The sequence below is a fragment of the Bufo gargarizans genome, chromosome 10 (assembly GCF_014858855.1).
Source record: "Bufo gargarizans isolate SCDJY-AF-19 chromosome 10, ASM1485885v1, whole genome shotgun sequence".
In the NCBI taxonomy this organism is placed as follows: domain Eukaryota; kingdom Metazoa; phylum Chordata; class Amphibia; order Anura; family Bufonidae; genus Bufo; species Bufo gargarizans.
In genome coordinates this window covers 81,313,736-81,329,881 of record NC_058089.1, presented here as the reverse complement: position 1 = coordinate 81,329,881, position 16,146 = coordinate 81,313,736, and the positions used below count along the sequence as shown (strand labels likewise).

At 45.8% G+C, this 16,146-nt stretch overlaps 1 protein-coding gene across 1 annotated transcript in view; it reads right to left on the bottom strand.

The window, feature by feature from the left end:
• LOC122920777 (C-factor-like) overlaps positions 1–6,846 on the bottom strand; it is a 40,508-nt gene extending 33,662 nt beyond the window's left edge. Inside the window, exons 1-2 of the mRNA XM_044270503.1 lie at positions 6,644–6,846; positions 4,879–4,930 (exon numbers count right to left, since the gene is read on the bottom strand). Coding sequence (XP_044126438.1) covers positions 4,879–4,930; positions 6,644–6,790 — 199 coding nt within the window. The 5' untranslated portion in view covers positions 6,791–6,846. The remainder of the gene's footprint in view (positions 1–4,878; positions 4,931–6,643) is intronic.
• Between the last annotated feature and the right edge of the window lie 9,300 nt (positions 6,847–16,146).

Sequence of the window (16,146 nt, the reverse complement as noted above, 5' to 3'; positions counted from 1 at the left end):
GTCATCCACAGATCCCCAGTAATAGTGCCATCCACAGACCACCATTAGTTCCAAACCCACCAAACACACAGCACACCTTTTGGTTAAAAATATTTTTTTTCTTATTTTCCTCCCCAAAAACCTAGGTGCGTCTTATAGGCCGGTGCGTCTTATACGGCGAAAAATACGGTATTTACCAACTCTGCAAACTAAATAGGTTATAGTATTCCTCTGATAGGCAGCTCCAATGTAGACCTTCATCATATTGTCCTTTGCTGCCATCTACTGACCAAAGTGAGATGTTGCAGTAATTATACAATTCACAACATAGCAGAGTAATACATTTAAGGTCCCTTGCCCCACATCCTTACACCAACACAGCATGGTTTGTTTGTTTTTTCCTGCCAATTTCAAATCCACGGCATTTAGCTGAATCCCCCATTTAAGTCAATGTGCAAGAGCTGAAATAGTTTGCGCTTTGATTGCCAAATACACATTTGGGGTCATTTATCAAACTGGTGGAAAGTAGAACTGGCTTAGTTGCCCATAGCAACCAATCAGATTCCCCCTTTCATTTTCCAAAGGAGCTGTCAAACATGAAAGGTGGAATCTGATTGGTTGCTATGGGCAACTAAGCCAGTTCTACTTTACATCAGTTTGATGAATGACCCCAATTGTTTACAAGCCTACTGATCTGCCAATGTTTTTTGTGCAGAGGTTTTTAGCAGTGTGATAGTACCCACAGGAATAACATGCCAGTGTCCACTTTGATTGATAGGGCCTGGCGTGATGAGTAGGAATGAGCTAACTTGCCGTTTGCAAGTTTGGTGTTCGGATTCTTGGCGAATTCTGGTATGGATTCCGTCATCACGGAATATAACGGAATTCTATGACGGAATGCACCTAGGAAGCCTTCAAGAGGCATTCCGTGATAATAGAGGTCTATGGGCAGCATAACGGATCCGGCTGGTTTCCATTATGCAGGAAAGGACTCCTGCATAATGAGGTTTTTACTGCCTGGCCCTGTCAAAGTGGAGAGCAGAACCTCTAGGTGCAACAGCATCGCTCTCGTTGCTCCTAGAGGCTCATTTGCATATATTAAAACATCATTTTCTCAGCAATACGGGCACATCTGACCAGCACAGATACTTTCAGCTGCCAAGTAGTATTCAGGGGTCAGTACAGAGATCTATCCCATCAGCTTTTATCCCCAGGACTGTGACTGTGACGAGGGGACATCCTCTGCGTCTGGAGGAAAGAAGGTTTGTACACAAACATAGAAGAGGATTCTTTACGGTAAGAGCAGTGAGACCATGGAACTCTCTGCCTGAGGAGGTGGTGATGGGGAGTACAATAAAGGAATTCAAGAGGGGCCTGGATGTATTTCTGGAGCGTAATAATATTACAGGCTATAACTACTAGAGAGGGGTCGTTGATCCAGGGAGTGGGGAAAATTGGCTTCTACCTCACAGTTTTTTTTCTCAGCATAACCTATGTTACTATGTAAGCGCACATGCAGCAGGTCAGCCAGTTTCATAGGTGCAAATCTGCTGACAGATGCCCTTTAATCCTTATGTAAATGGGTAGAATTCTGGTTTCCCACCCCCTTTCCTTCATCCCCTCCCATCCCTTGGTTGAACTTGATGAACATATGTCTTTTCTCAGCCGCACTAACTATGTAGTTATGTAACCATTACCGCCCTTTGTCCTGCATACACCCTTCCGCCCACCTACCTCTCCGGACCTGTTTGGACTGCTTTTTTTTTTAAGCAGGGGACTTTCTGTAAAATCCAGTCTGCAGTCTTAGGCCCCTTTCACACGGGCGAGTTTTCCGTGCGGGTGCGATGCGTGCGGTGAACGCATTGCACCCGCACTGAATCCTGACCCATTCATTTCTATGGGGCTGTGCACACGAGCAGTGATTTTCACGCATCACTTGTGCGTTGCGTGAAAATCGCAGCATGCTCCTCTTTGTGCGTTTTTCACATAACGAAGGCCCCATAGAAATGAATGGGGTTGCGTGAAAATCACATGCATCCGCAAGCAAGTGCGGATGCGGTGTGATTTTCACGCATGGGTTCTAGGTGACAGTCTATTCACTGTATTATTTTCCCTTATAACATGGTTATAAGGGAAAATAATAGCATTCTGAATACAGAATGCTTAGTATAATAGTGCTGGAAGGGTTAAAAAAAATAAAAATAAAAGTTAACTCACCTTATCCTCTTGATCGCGTAGTTCCCGGTCGGTCTCTTCTTTAGCTGTGGGCTGAATGACCTGTGGTGATGTCAGATCACATGCTCCAATCACATGGTCCATCACCGTGGTGATGGAGCATGTGATCTGACATCACCACAGGTCCTTTAGCGGCTAGCCCACAGGTACTTTAGCCCACAGCTAAAGAAGAGACCGACCGGGAACTACGCGATCAAGAGGATAAGGTGAGTTAACTTTTTTATTTTTTTTAACCCTTCCAGCACTATTATACTAAGCATTCTGTATTCAGAATGCTATCATTTTCCCTTATAAGGGAAAATAAAATAATCTTCAGAACATCAATCCCAAGCCCGAACTTCTGTGAAAAAGTTCGGGTACCAAACATGCACAATTTTTCTCACACGAGTGTAAAACGCATTACAATGTTTTGCACTTGCGCTGAAAAATCGCGCATTTTCCCGCAACGCACCCGCCTCTAATCCGGGCAAAAAACATGACGCCCGTGTGAAAGAGGCCTTATGGAATAGGCACCATCTTCAGTAAAACAACCTAACTGCTGCGCCTATGCCACCAATGCTGAACCTACGTTTATTAACCCTTTTCAAAATGACTGGAGGACATTTGGCACAGGTTAGACCAAGCCGGATAGCAGAAAACATACGTGTTCAGATTAAGGCCTCTTGCACAAGACCGTGTGCTGGCCGGCCCATGCTGAATGGGGTCAGCGATCCGTCCATTCCGCAAGAAGATAGTACATGTTCTATTTTTTTGCGGAACGGAAGCATGGAACTACCATTCAAGTGAAAGGGTCCGCATTCGTAATGCAGAAAGCACACAGCTCCGTATGCGGCCCGCAATACGGCCACGGGAGCACTAAGGCCGTGCGAAAGAGGCCTAACACAACCACATATTTCCATCCTATGATATTACAGCCAGTGCATCCCCCTCCTAACACTTAGTGAAAAGATGGGTGGTGTGAACTTATTTTTCATATATGGAGATGAGATGCTGCGGTTAAATCAGCATATTAGGTTGCAGATTAGGTTATGCATTATGGCCGCTACCTTATGTGCCCTCTGGAGGTTTCCACCTTCTCCCTGCGAATGATGGGTTCGCACGGTCTCTTGCGCATGCGCAGGGAGAAGGGGAGGTACTATATTAACACGGCGGCGCCGTTATGTATCGCTGCTCTGCCACAGTTTGCTGCCCCTCTTCTAAAGTAAAATTAATTACCTGTGCTATATTACAGGCTCTAGGTTCTCTCTACGGCTCTAAGGCTCCATTCACACGTCCGCAAAATGGGTCCGCACCCGTTCCGCAATTTTGCAGAACGGGTGCGGACCCATTCATTCTCTATGGGGACGGAATGGATGCAGACAGCACACAGTGTGGTGCAGACTGGTTATATAGTCCGTGATATGAAATACCCTCCCCAGAGGATTAATTGCCAAATCCCCATTGGTGCTGCTGCTGTAGGACGACAAGGAAAGTGTCATTTTGAGCTACTGTAAATTCTCCTTCCTTTAGTCCAAAGCAGCAGCACATATTTCCCTCCCAATAAAATTGTTTTGCTTGAAAACAGACCTTGAAGCATAATTCTTTCTCTTAGTCGTTATAAATACACAATAAGCAATATTGAACTAGGGGTATTTATAGGACCAAAAGGTTAATCAGATTAATTGACATCTCCTGTCTTTCAGGAGGATCAGAAATCCCCATTGGTGCTGCTGCTGCTTTGGACTAAAGGGAAGAATTTACGGTAGGTCAAAATAATAACACTTTGTGTCACTGTATTCTTGACTTTTTAACTTTGCATAGACAGAGTGAGGGCTTGTCTTTTTGCAGGATGCATTGATGTGTTATCGATACCATTTTGAGGTCCATATGACTATTACTTTTGTTTCTTCAGGGATGCAGGAATAGTAGAAAACAGCAATTCTAACATTTTTTTTTTTTTGTCTTTCGCTGTGATAATTAAACAACATGATGATAACTTTACAGGGCATGGTGATGCCAATTATTTGCAGGTTTTATTGCCGTTTTATATTTTTTTATAATAAAGCAATATGTATTTTTTATATTAATAACATTAAACTTTTTCCATGCGTTTTTTGCACTTGTTACTCTTTGACATTATCCCCACTTCTGGGGAACTGAGAAGATTCTGTGGCATTTTAGGGGTTGAACTGCTAAGACCGGTAATAGCAGTTATACCGCCCCGCTACTGCCACTGACCTCAGGAGTGCACTCCCACAAGATCAGCAGGGTGTAAGTATTTTCTTTGCTGGTCAGGAACCAGTTAAAGCTACTATAGTAAACATGAAATTTGACTGTAGGACTCTTGCCAAGGTATTCTAGACAGAATGGGATTAGTGCTCACCTTTTGCCTAGTCTCAGACAGAATTGTGTTCAGGGTGTGTCCTCATCCTTTTTTTTTTTTTTTTTTTTTACAGTTTTCAGTACATTTCCCAATCAATATCTGCATAAAGAATCCTACACTATGCTTCTTATAGTAACAAATAAATAAAAATAACAACAGAGATGTCAAATATTGCTGCGGTTGCCATGTAGTTACATGCAGTTTAGTCTCATCAAATGGGGCCAATCTGTGGGCAGATTCCGTGGCAGTGCACACTGCAAATCAAGGCAAAAATACACATCCTCCCCGGGGACACAACTCACCTAGCTGAATCACTATGACATTTGGGTTCTTGGTGGACAAGTTTTTCAATTCCTATAAAAGAAATAGCATCATTTTTATCTGCGATGCAAAACAATATAGAACAATATATATTTTCTTACTGCAACTAAAAAACTGCTGGGTCACTGTGAAAATCTGTCACATCTAATAAAACCAACCTACACTGGCTCCTATAGGCAACCACTGTGTATGACCAATTGAAATCGCCACACTCAAATTATAAATACACAGCACATAAATAATCAAGTTATTCTTTATTAATTTCTAACCAAACGATAATAAACTATTTAAAAAAAGTCAGCAGCAGCAGCATATACAAAGAACAGAGCCACAATACAGGTCATATATCAGTAAAAAGAAATCCCAATAATGAACCAGATACTATAGTAAAATTACCACCCCAAAAAGGATTAGGAAACAATAATTCATCCCTGCATAGTACAATGCCATCTATATAACCATACACACGGTGGGGGCAGGAGTGCCAAGTGCAATAAATAACATCTAAAAGGTCATCAGAGAGTACATCCAAAGACATTCACACAGACCAAGGTGGCTCAGACCCCAGAGAACTATACTGTAGCATCAGGTTCATTATTGGGATTTCTTTTTACTGATATATGACATGTATTGTGGCTCTTTTCTTTGCTGACTTTTTTCAAATAGTTTATTATTGTTTGGTTAGTGTAAGGGATCTCTCTCTCTCTCTCTCTCGCAGGGGTTCGCAATCACAGACTTCCTCAGCCATATACGATGCAGCAGCCTCCAGGCTGTGACCACACCAGCACCCTTGGGGGGGGGGGGGGGTGGTCCAGAAGTCCTCCCGACTGTGACCATCTTTCCTTAAGGGCGGGCCCTTCCCCCCCCCCCCCCCCAAACCTCAGGCTTTACAAAGCCTCATGGCCCCTCAACCATCCTGGCTGAGACCACACAGAGCCTCTCAGGCTTCCTCAGCCTTTCTCCTTCCAAGTCATTCACAGAGGGTTGTTCTATGCCTCCAGGATTACAGCAGCAGGCCTCACCTGCGATCACCTCCAGCAAAAGACAATACATGTAGTGGAAGGGTGTGGACTGGCAGATCCCACTACCAAACCTATCCCCCAGTCCACATGAAATCCAAAGTAGAACTGGCTTAGTTGCCCATAGCAACCAATCAGATTCCACCTTTCATTATCCAAAAGAGCTGTGAAAAATGAAAGGTGGAATCTGATTGGTTGCTATGGGCAACTAAGCCAGTTCTACTTTACACCAGTTTGGATAAATCTCCCCCACTGTGAGTGAACTAATACCACCACCACCGCCCCCCCCAAAACTGTGAATATGGGATAACTATTAAGGCGCCTTGACACACGGCAAATTGTGTGGCAAAAAATGTGGCGGCTGAAAATCAGTTCCATTCACCTTGCAGAAATCAATGTGCTTGCTGCTCCATTCAGGTGAATGGAACTTAATCTTCTACCACAAAATCTGCCATGTGTGAAGGCGCCCTTAGATCATGGAGGGTCCTACTGCTGGGACACACTCCAATCTAATAGTTATCTCCTATCCTGTGAATAATTTGACATACAAGGAATACCCCTTTAAGCAAACCTCCACAGTGCAGGAGAAGGGAGCCTCTCTACGTGTCCACATATATACGCTTCTCGTCAGGATTTTAGCATCCCCTTCACATCATTATGGTAACAATTTATCTTTTGCACATTAATATTTGCAGACCAAGTGAGAACCAAGGAGCTCAGCTGTTACCTGGCTCTGAGGAGATCCGGGATCCCTGCAGGTAGCAAAGATCTTCTCAGGAGGACGTTGGCTCCTCAGAAACTGTTGAACGAATTCGAAGCCTATTCCTCTGTTGGAGCCCGTTACCAGGACAGACTGGACCTTAAGCTCAGACATGGCTGCTCCGAGGTCCTCAGCGAGCACCGACTGAAGCTTTGGCTCTTCTGAGCCTGTGTTCCTTTTCAGGAAGTAAGTGTGACGTAACCATGCTGGGCAATCTGTTAACACTTTCCTGGATCATCGAAAATGTATTTCAGTAATTCAATTCAAAAAGTGAAACTGGCACAGATTGATCTATTTCATGCGTTTATTTCCTTTAATGTTGATGATTATGACTTACAGCCAGGCATGGGATCCAGCCAGCGCCCTCAGGTTCTCCAGATCCAGTTGTTAAAATTACAGCGGCAGCTGGGGATGAGCGCTTCCATTCCATAGTTTAGCTCCTTAGGCTGAGTACACACGGGCGAGATTTCCGCGGGTGTAATGTGGGAGGTGAACGCATTGCACCCGCACTGAATCAGGACCCATTCATTTCTATGGGGCTGTGCACATGAGCTGTGATTTTCACACATCATTCGTGCGTTGCGTGAAAATCGCAGCATGCTCTATATTGTGCGTTTATCAAGTGAATGGGGCTGAGTGAAAATCGCAAGCATCCACAAGCAAGTGCGGATGCAGTGCAATTTTCACGCACGGTTGCTAGGAGACGATCGGGATGGAGACCCGATCATTATTATTTTACCTTATAACATGGTTATAAGGGAAAATAATATCATTCTTAATACAGAATGCATAGTACAATAGGGCTGGAGGGGTTAAAAAAAATATATAATTTAACTCACCTTAATCCACTTGCTCGCGCAGCCCGGCATCTCTTCTGTCTTCTTCTTTGCTGTGTACAGAAAAAGGACCTGTGGTGTCATCACATGGTCCATCACATGATCTTTTACCATGGTGATGAATAATAATACAATCTAATAATACAATCTACACAACCCCGATCCCAAACCCGAACTTTTGTGATTTGTCTCACGCGCGTGCAAAACGCATTACAATGTTTTGCACTTGCGCAGAAAAAGTGTGCATGTTCCCGCAGCGCACCCGCATGTTTTCCTGCAACGCCCGTGTGAACCCCTTAGGCTTTTTAAAAGTTGGATGGTATGTGTGTATATGTGGTGTATTTATTTATGTGTACCATGTATATGGTGTATTTATGTGTGTTGCATATATATGGTGTATGTAAACGTATGTGTCGTGACGCTGCGCTTCCACCGTTGCATAGGGAACCTGTTGAATCCACCCCTGCTTACAGCTAATGTAAAATGGCGTTTTAATTTGCGCCAAATATATCAACTGTTTTCTCCAGAATTTTTTATACCATAAAGAATGTATCACGCCAGAAATAAGGCTCCCAAAAGTGGTCCAAAACGGATCAGTTTTGCCCTAATGCATTCTAAATGGGAAAGGATCCGCTCAGAATGCATCAGTTTGCCTCCGATCAGTCTCCATTCCGCTCTGGAGGCGAACACCAAAATGCTGCCTGCTTGACGAAACTGAGCCAAATGGATCCTGGCACACAATGTAAGTCAATGGGGACGGATCCGTTTTCTCTGACACAATAGAAAGCGGATCCGTCCTCCATTGACTTTCAATGGAGTTCATGATGGATCCGTCTTGGCTATGTTACAGATAATACAAATGGATCCGTTCATGACGGATGCATGCAGTTGTATTATTGTAACGGATCAGTTTTTGCAGATGCATGACGGATTCGCCCAAAACGCGAGTGTGTGCATTTACCTGTGCATCGCGGGACAGGTGAGTCTACCTTACGAAAGATGGCAGCCCGCATGTGTTCGCTGGCGAACACTGCGAACTGACCATCGCTGGTGATAGGTAAGTATTAAAACAGGATGCGTTTATTTTTATCTAATGTATATGAGCTAAACCACAGGGTTTTGTCAGTCTCAAAAACAGAGACAAAAGTAGCAATTTACCAGCCGAAATGTTGCAAATATGCTTCAAAAGTCGCAAATATATTTCAAAAGTCGCAAGTGAGGTCTGACAAGGGGTTGGCTGAAATGGGGCATTTCGGTTTTAAAAAAAAAAGTCGCATTATTGGCAGTAAAATGTCACAAATGAAGAGAGATAGGCAGATAATCAAGTTTATATTTTAAAAAGTCACATTTTAAAAGTGGCTTCCAGCAAGTATTTTTGGCCAGGGAGAAAACTGTAGCATGCTGCAGTATTTTCTCCGTCCTGAAAAGGCAAAAAGACTGAACTGAAGACATCCTGATGCATCCTGAACGGATTGCTCTCTATTCAGAATGCATTAGGATAAAACTGATCAGTTCTTTTCCGGTATTGAGCCCTCTTCATGCAGTTGGGTGAGGTATTTAATGCCCCTCTGCGGCCAGAATTCAAAGTGTGGCAGAGAATATAATTCCAGGAGTTTCTCCATAAAGATATAACTGGTGACCAAGCCGCGTTATGTCCCTTCTCCCCCATCACTACAACAAATGAATTCCATGCGTTAATCACCCCGCCATAAGGGAAGTGAAATGTTTCACTGGGTATTTATCCGCTCTATATACCAGGAATCTACTCTAATCCACCAGGATGCGTAATTCAGTTGTGTGGTTATATAGTAGAGATACATGTTGGGGAGAGCTAAATCGCCCATCCAATAAGGAGTCCGTAGAGTCTCCCTGGCAATGCGGGACACCGATTGGCACCACAGAAAAGGGGTTAGTAGGCGATCAAGTGCTTGAAAGTGGGCCTTCAACAGCACCACTGGGGCCGTCCTATAGAGATAGAGGAGCTTAGGGAGAATGACCATTTTGAAAACATTAATTCGTCCTATGAGAGATAAGAGTAAATTTCCCCAGGCTTTTAGCTTTTCTGAGACATAGATCATAACCGGGCCCATATTAAATGTAAAGAACTGGGTAACATCCTTGTGAATAACCACCCCCAGGTGGATATAGAGTGTGCACTGACATCATCCACCAGGTATAATGCAGATTTACCCCAATTGACCCTTAGCCCAGAGTATGAACCATGTCACCATCTTGGATCCGCAATTTAGAATGGTACAGCGCAGGCGAGTTCGGACATTTGTATATTGCCTGCGTTGTTTCTGCACTTCGGTTGTGAAATCTGGATAGAAGATTAGATCTTTACGTTATTAGATCTTTACGTTTTCATATTGAATGTCTTTCTTCTTCCTGGCTGCCGTAAGAATGGCATCCCGGTCTCTATAATTCAGAATTTTAATGATGAAACGTCTTGGAGCGGAGACCGGGGAGAGAGATCTAGTAGGGATCCTATGGGCTTTTGCAATGAGCCGCTCAAATAGAACGCTCAAATAAAGCTTGAGTCCTTTGACTTGAAGTGCTTGACGTTGAATCCTCTGGAAACAGGGCAAAAGTCAATTGTAATCCACCGGAATGATAAAAGAGTTAATTATAATCCAAACAAGGTAGTGGGTGATTTGCACAGTGAGTAGTTTTCCTCACAGGAAAGTCTGGAAATCTTCCTCCTGGATACCATGTTTGAGGAGGCAAAAGTTCTTCTTTAACCTGGGTGCTCCCAGCAGCTGTAATTCCAGCAGAAACTTCATCTGCAATCTCCTGGTGGCGTTCTGTGACAGAACTTGTAGGATCACCTTTCTCTGGAGAATCCTCTGTAAGCCTTGGCCTTTTCCTGGTAGGTGACAGGTTCTCTGGACAGCAATTAGGCTGGGTTCAGACCTGAGCGTACTGAACGTACGCTCTGTATGCGCGATTGTACCGGCGTTTGCAATCGAGCATACAGAGACAAGCGAACGCCCATTATCGCGCGTTCCCGCTGAAGTCTATGTACGGGAACGCGCGACAAGATGCCCCAAAGAAGCTCCTGTACTTCTTGGGGCATCGGGCGTTTTACAGCGCGATCGTACGCGCTGTAAAACGCTCAGGTGAGAACCATTCCCATAGGGAATCATTGGTTCTTGCCTGTTGAGCGTTTTACAGCGCGTAGGAACGCGCTGTAAAACGCTCAGGTCTGAACCCAGCCTAAAGGCTAGACCCTTGGTCTTTCATAGCAAGAAGCTCTGGATTCTGTGGTGGTTCCGGAGTGCATGGAGCAGTATCAGTGGATTCATCCTTATCCTCACACACATCAGGGCAGTGCTCCTGTTTGATGGATTCAGGCTGTACAGTAGCAGTAGTAGGCCCAGAGATTTCTGTAGTGGCAGTGATAATAGCCAGAGACTGGCTCTTTTCTGGCTCTGTTACTCCAGTAGTCAGGGGCAACTGTGGTAAAATCCGCCTGGCAGATGGCCTGCTGCTGCCTACCGGAGGGACTGGAAGTCTTCTTCGCTGTTGTTGCAGCGGTTGAAAGTCTTAAGTGGCAATGACAATGGCCACAGGGAAGTCCTTCTCTGACTCTATTATGGCAGTAGTTAGAGGCATAATGCAGGTGGCTGCAGCTGATGTGATGGAGCTTCACTGACCTCTTGTGGCAGTTCCTGGTACTGCCTTGGTATGAGGCTGGTTATCTCTAGCAGGACCTCCGGGTGAAGGTCGCTTGTCCTGGGGCTTTATCTTCTGGGTGGCGGAGTGGGAGCTCCAGCTGCCTCTGCTGCACCAGCATGTGTGCTTGGCAGAGCAGGCTTGGGCCTATCAGGGGTATACGGACCCACCGGGAGTGGTGCAGGGGCAGTTTCGGAGCGCGTCTCCTCCTACCTGATGTCGCGGCCGGTTCCGGTGCCTCCTGGTGATCATTGCGGGGTTCAGGTGCTGTCTGCGGTGCAGGCTGGTCCAAGGCCTGGGCGACTGTGTAAGCACCATTTTCCATGGGAGCATGCTTAGCATCGGCGGCCATCTTGGGGGATGTCTGGTCAGCGGTCGCGGAGGGATCCACAGCCTCCGGGTCCGGACTGTAGACACGATGTCCTCTTCTCTGGTGGCGGCATGTGCCGGCTCTGGGGACACTCCGAACGTGCAGGGGCCAGCTCTCTTTAGAAGCTGAGAGACCCGGATCTCAGGTACGGTGGTCTCATAGACAAGCTCTCCCTGGATCGCCATCTGGTTCCATTTTGGAGAAGGGAACGCCATCTTCCTTGACTCCTCTGTCGGGGTGCGTTCAGGAAGTGAGGGTGGAGCCCAGAGGGAGGAGTCTTCACACCCTTGGCTCGCATTGCAAAGTTCTTGGTGGGCAGGCTTTAGATTTCCCGCTTCTAGGGGGGCGTATTCACGCTCTTGAGAGGGCGTTCTTGACTTTTCCCACTTATGGGCATGAAGAAGCAGCGCCATTTTGCGAATATGGCGAATTAACCCTTTGAGTGCTGGTGCGCACGTTTTAGCGCTTTCTGGCACAGCAATAAAGTAAATTTTCTGGGTTTTTGCACAATCTGTAGGTCTTGCAGAACTGTGAAACATGCAATTTGATCCAGTTAAGCACACAATTGGATCCGATTCTGTTGGCACACAATTCAATTCGTATCCTGTTCGTGACGCCAAAAATGCAATGAGCCGGACCTTAAGTGCAGTTACACGGACGCCAAATTATGCAGGTCAGTAAATGTACATAATAGTCTATGGTTTGTTTGTGACGCCAATTGCAGCGTGCGCAGGGTACTGTTGCAGGGCCCTTTAAGGTGTTGTAACTCACGTACCAGGTTAGGAACGCCAGAGTGGTGTAATGTCTCTGTGTGATAATGGCAATAGTGTCAACGGTGTCTCCTACCTGGGTACGGCTGGACTACTGGATCCTGGCTCACTTGCAATAAAATTAGTGTGTTGCTAGTAGGAGTAATTGAGGGATTTGCAGCAATAATTGAGATCCAGACTTGGAATATAGTTCAAACTGGTCTTTACTTGATGCAGCTTTCATCCAAGTGAGATACAGCAACAGTCTCAAGTCCCAGCAGGTATTGGCAATGTGTGGCAGGAATCTATCTTCTGCTTCTATCATGTGCCTGGAGCTCTTTGCAGGATAAGTCGTCTGCTTGTGGTTCTGTAATGTGGCAGGAATTAATATCTTCTGAGCTATCTGTCTTCTGCTGTATTGGGAACTGATTAGCTGAGGAGGAATTTGGCTTCTCCTGGTCTCTGGACGGTACTCAAAGTTGTGCTCACAGGGTATGGTTCTTCCTGGAATACTGGAGGTGGCTGCTTGCTTTTACCAGCTGAGGCTGATGGGCTCAGGCTGGGAATGATGATCTTTTGTCTTAGCCAAGACAAGATTCTGGCTTTGGATCCCTAGAACTGGGAGCTCCTACCAGCACAGCCTTCCCCTACCCGGGGTGCCTGGCACACAAACTGAACTTCCTTCCCAACCCATGAGGCAGGATGTGGGAACATTCCACACCTCCTCACAGAGGGGGGAGCTAAACTGGAATGAACTATTCCAGTCTAGAAGCACTAAACTGTAGCTAAGTCCCTGCTAAACACATTGCTGCCACCTGCTGGTGAACATGGAAATTACAGCAATATACAGGTACAAGGCCTAGAATTCACATTTGTGAGAATATTAGATAAAATCACATTAGATGACAGTATAAATACACTTAACAGGTTGTAGCGGGGTAAAAGAGTTTCATAACAACTCTAGGATGTTACACTTTCTCCACGATGAAGCTGGGGGACAGCTCTATAGGCCCAAGGAGGGTTCGAATAAGCTGTTCCACATAGATCTCTGAGGTGGGGCCCTCCACCCTTTCAGGTGGGCCCAGGATTATAACGTTATTTCTTCTATTGTGGTTTTCCGCGTCTTCCACTATGGCCCCTAGGGTTTTCACCTGCTGCTGCAAGGTTCTGGTAATTTCAGTAGTAGCAGATGCTGAGACCTCCACATCACTCAGCCGACGCTCAACCACCTTTGTATGATCTCTCATTTTGTCATGCCATGGCGTAGACAGTTGATGTCAATTTGTAAATGGTCGATTTTTGGCGGTAAGCACAGCCTGGCATGCTGCTATAGCGGACATTATCTTATCAGCTTGTGGCTCAGTATCAATGGAGGCACATTGTTCAGTTTCAAAATCCATCTGACTCATATTGTCAACCAGTGCTTTAGGTGACGTAGGCGCAGTAGTAGATATGGTTTTGAGGCCCATAAGTATGATTCAGTTATGTTGTATGTTGCGGGTTCTCCTTAAAGGGAATGCATTTGGTAATGGCAGTACCCCCTGGAGGGGAAGTATATGAGGCCTAGAGACAGCCCAAAATATATTAAGCAGCCCTCAGTTAGGGTTTGATATTATGGTGATTTGTATCCTGTTAACAGCCTGTTGGCCAGTGTGTCCACAAGATTATAGGGTGCAGATCTCCAGTGTCCAGCAATGACAATTATACTGGGATAGAGGGTGGACCAGGGTGGAGAGGCAACCTCTACTGGGAGGGGGGTGCAGATAGCAGCTCAGGAAGACAAAGACCAGGGCTGCCTATCCAAGCCCTGGCCCCAACTCTAGCTTTCTAGGGATTAAAAAAGGGAGTATCCAGTCTCCTCCACGATACTGCACAGGGTGCTCCTCTGTTGGTCCCACGTGGATGTGTGCCATGTGCGGGCAAGATGGCCGCCCGCAATCTCAAGCCACCACTCCCAAAACCTCCAACCCTCCAGCCAGGGTCCCCCTGCAGTGGTATCTCACTCCAGTGTCTCTCAGGTGGGGTAGCGGAGGAGGGGAGGCAGCGATAGATAAATAGCCCGCCCAAGAGAATGTACTGCTGTCTCACTGCTCCCGACAGGGAAAATGGCCGCACGTTGATAGGGCGAGCTGAAGGTGGAGTAGATGAGCCTATGGCAGCGTCTCACAGGTCTGAGGTGAGGGCAGGGGTCTTCCACCTTATAGTGTGGTACTTAGTTGGGCTGGTCCTCTCTGCAGTGCAGGATATCAGGGGAGCTCAGACGTGCAGCGTCCTCACACCATGCTCGGCAGCAGCGCAAATAGACTTTGTGCCACCAATCTACACGAGATATACGCCATAAAACTGGCATATATATGATAGTAAAATGACCTATAGTAAATGTGTCGCACTCTAATCGGCTAATCAACACAAAACACCAGCAAGAGTTCCCTAAGTCTTTAAATAGTCCCTCATTCTAGTTCAGTAGGTGATCATGGGGAAGACTGCTGACTTGACAGTTGTCAGTGACACCCTCCACAAGGAGGGTAAGCGACAAAAGGTCATTGCTGTATCTAGTATTGAGCAAATCGAAGCATCCGAAGTGGAATTTGATCCGAAGTTTAGGAAAAATCAATTCACAAAGAATCCAAATTTCCTCTCACTTCGTGGTAATGGCAGCTGCACGTGTAATAAAGTAAAAGAAAGAAGCCTGGGAACGCGAGATCACCCATAATACTGTGCAGCCAGCCAACCAGCAGATAGCCATTCCCTGTGATGTCACAGCCCTATTAAACACTCATCCAGCGCGGTCTCTGCCATTTCCCTTTGAACTGAGCAGAGGGAGAGATATGACAAGCGCTCATATGCTAGGGACAGTGTTGCATAAAACTGTTTAAAAAATAATATTGGATAGGGAGAGTGCAGGGACAATGCAGGGAGATCATATGAAATGTTTTTTGAGACTGTAGGGAGAGCATAGGGAAACAGCAGGGAGACTACAGGAACAGTGAAATCGCCACATGCATCTTGTTCAACTGCTGCCACATTCATAGTTTATCTGTTATTTTACACAGACTTACTGTGCGTCAGACTCAGTATTAAAGGGCAGTCTAATATATCGCTGCGTGCATCTTGTTCAACTGCTGCTACATTCTTAGTTAATCCGTTACATTACTGATACAGTTACTGTACACTATGGCCATTTGCCTGGACCCTAAAAAAGAGCAGGCAGAGGCAAAAATGTTTCTGTAGCTGACACGAGTAGCAGCAGAATAGGGATTGGGGGGGGGGGGCGGTAGCAGCCGCAGCAACAGACCAGAGGTGCCACTGTCACCCAGCGTTCTGTCACCCACTCGCTCTTCAATATCTTCTTACGTGACGACAGATACACACAGCCAGGAACACTACGCATAGTTGGCATGACTTAGGAACAACCTCTGTGCCTTCACCTGTCCTGAACCTGCCTCTTGATTTTTGCTGTTCCTTTTGCTTCCCAAGTATTACTAGCCACTAGCTCTGCTCCGCTTTTTAGCGAGGATGAGCTTTGTGAGGACAGTCAGCAGTTACAAGCGTGGCAGCGTGCTCATGAGACAGCAGGGTGGAAGTAAAGGGAGCCTTAATGTCCACCACTGGGACCCACATCCTCTCCTCAGGGCCATAACCCTCCCAATGAACGAGGTACTGAAGAGAACCGCGGATAATGCAAGAATCCACAATCCTAGAGACCTGAAATTCAAGATTACCATCAACAATAATCGGAGGTGGAGGCAAAGAGGAGGGTACAGTGGGTTGGACATAAGGTTTTAATAGGGACTTGTGAAAAACATTATGGATCTTCCAAGTCTGAGGAAGATCAAGACG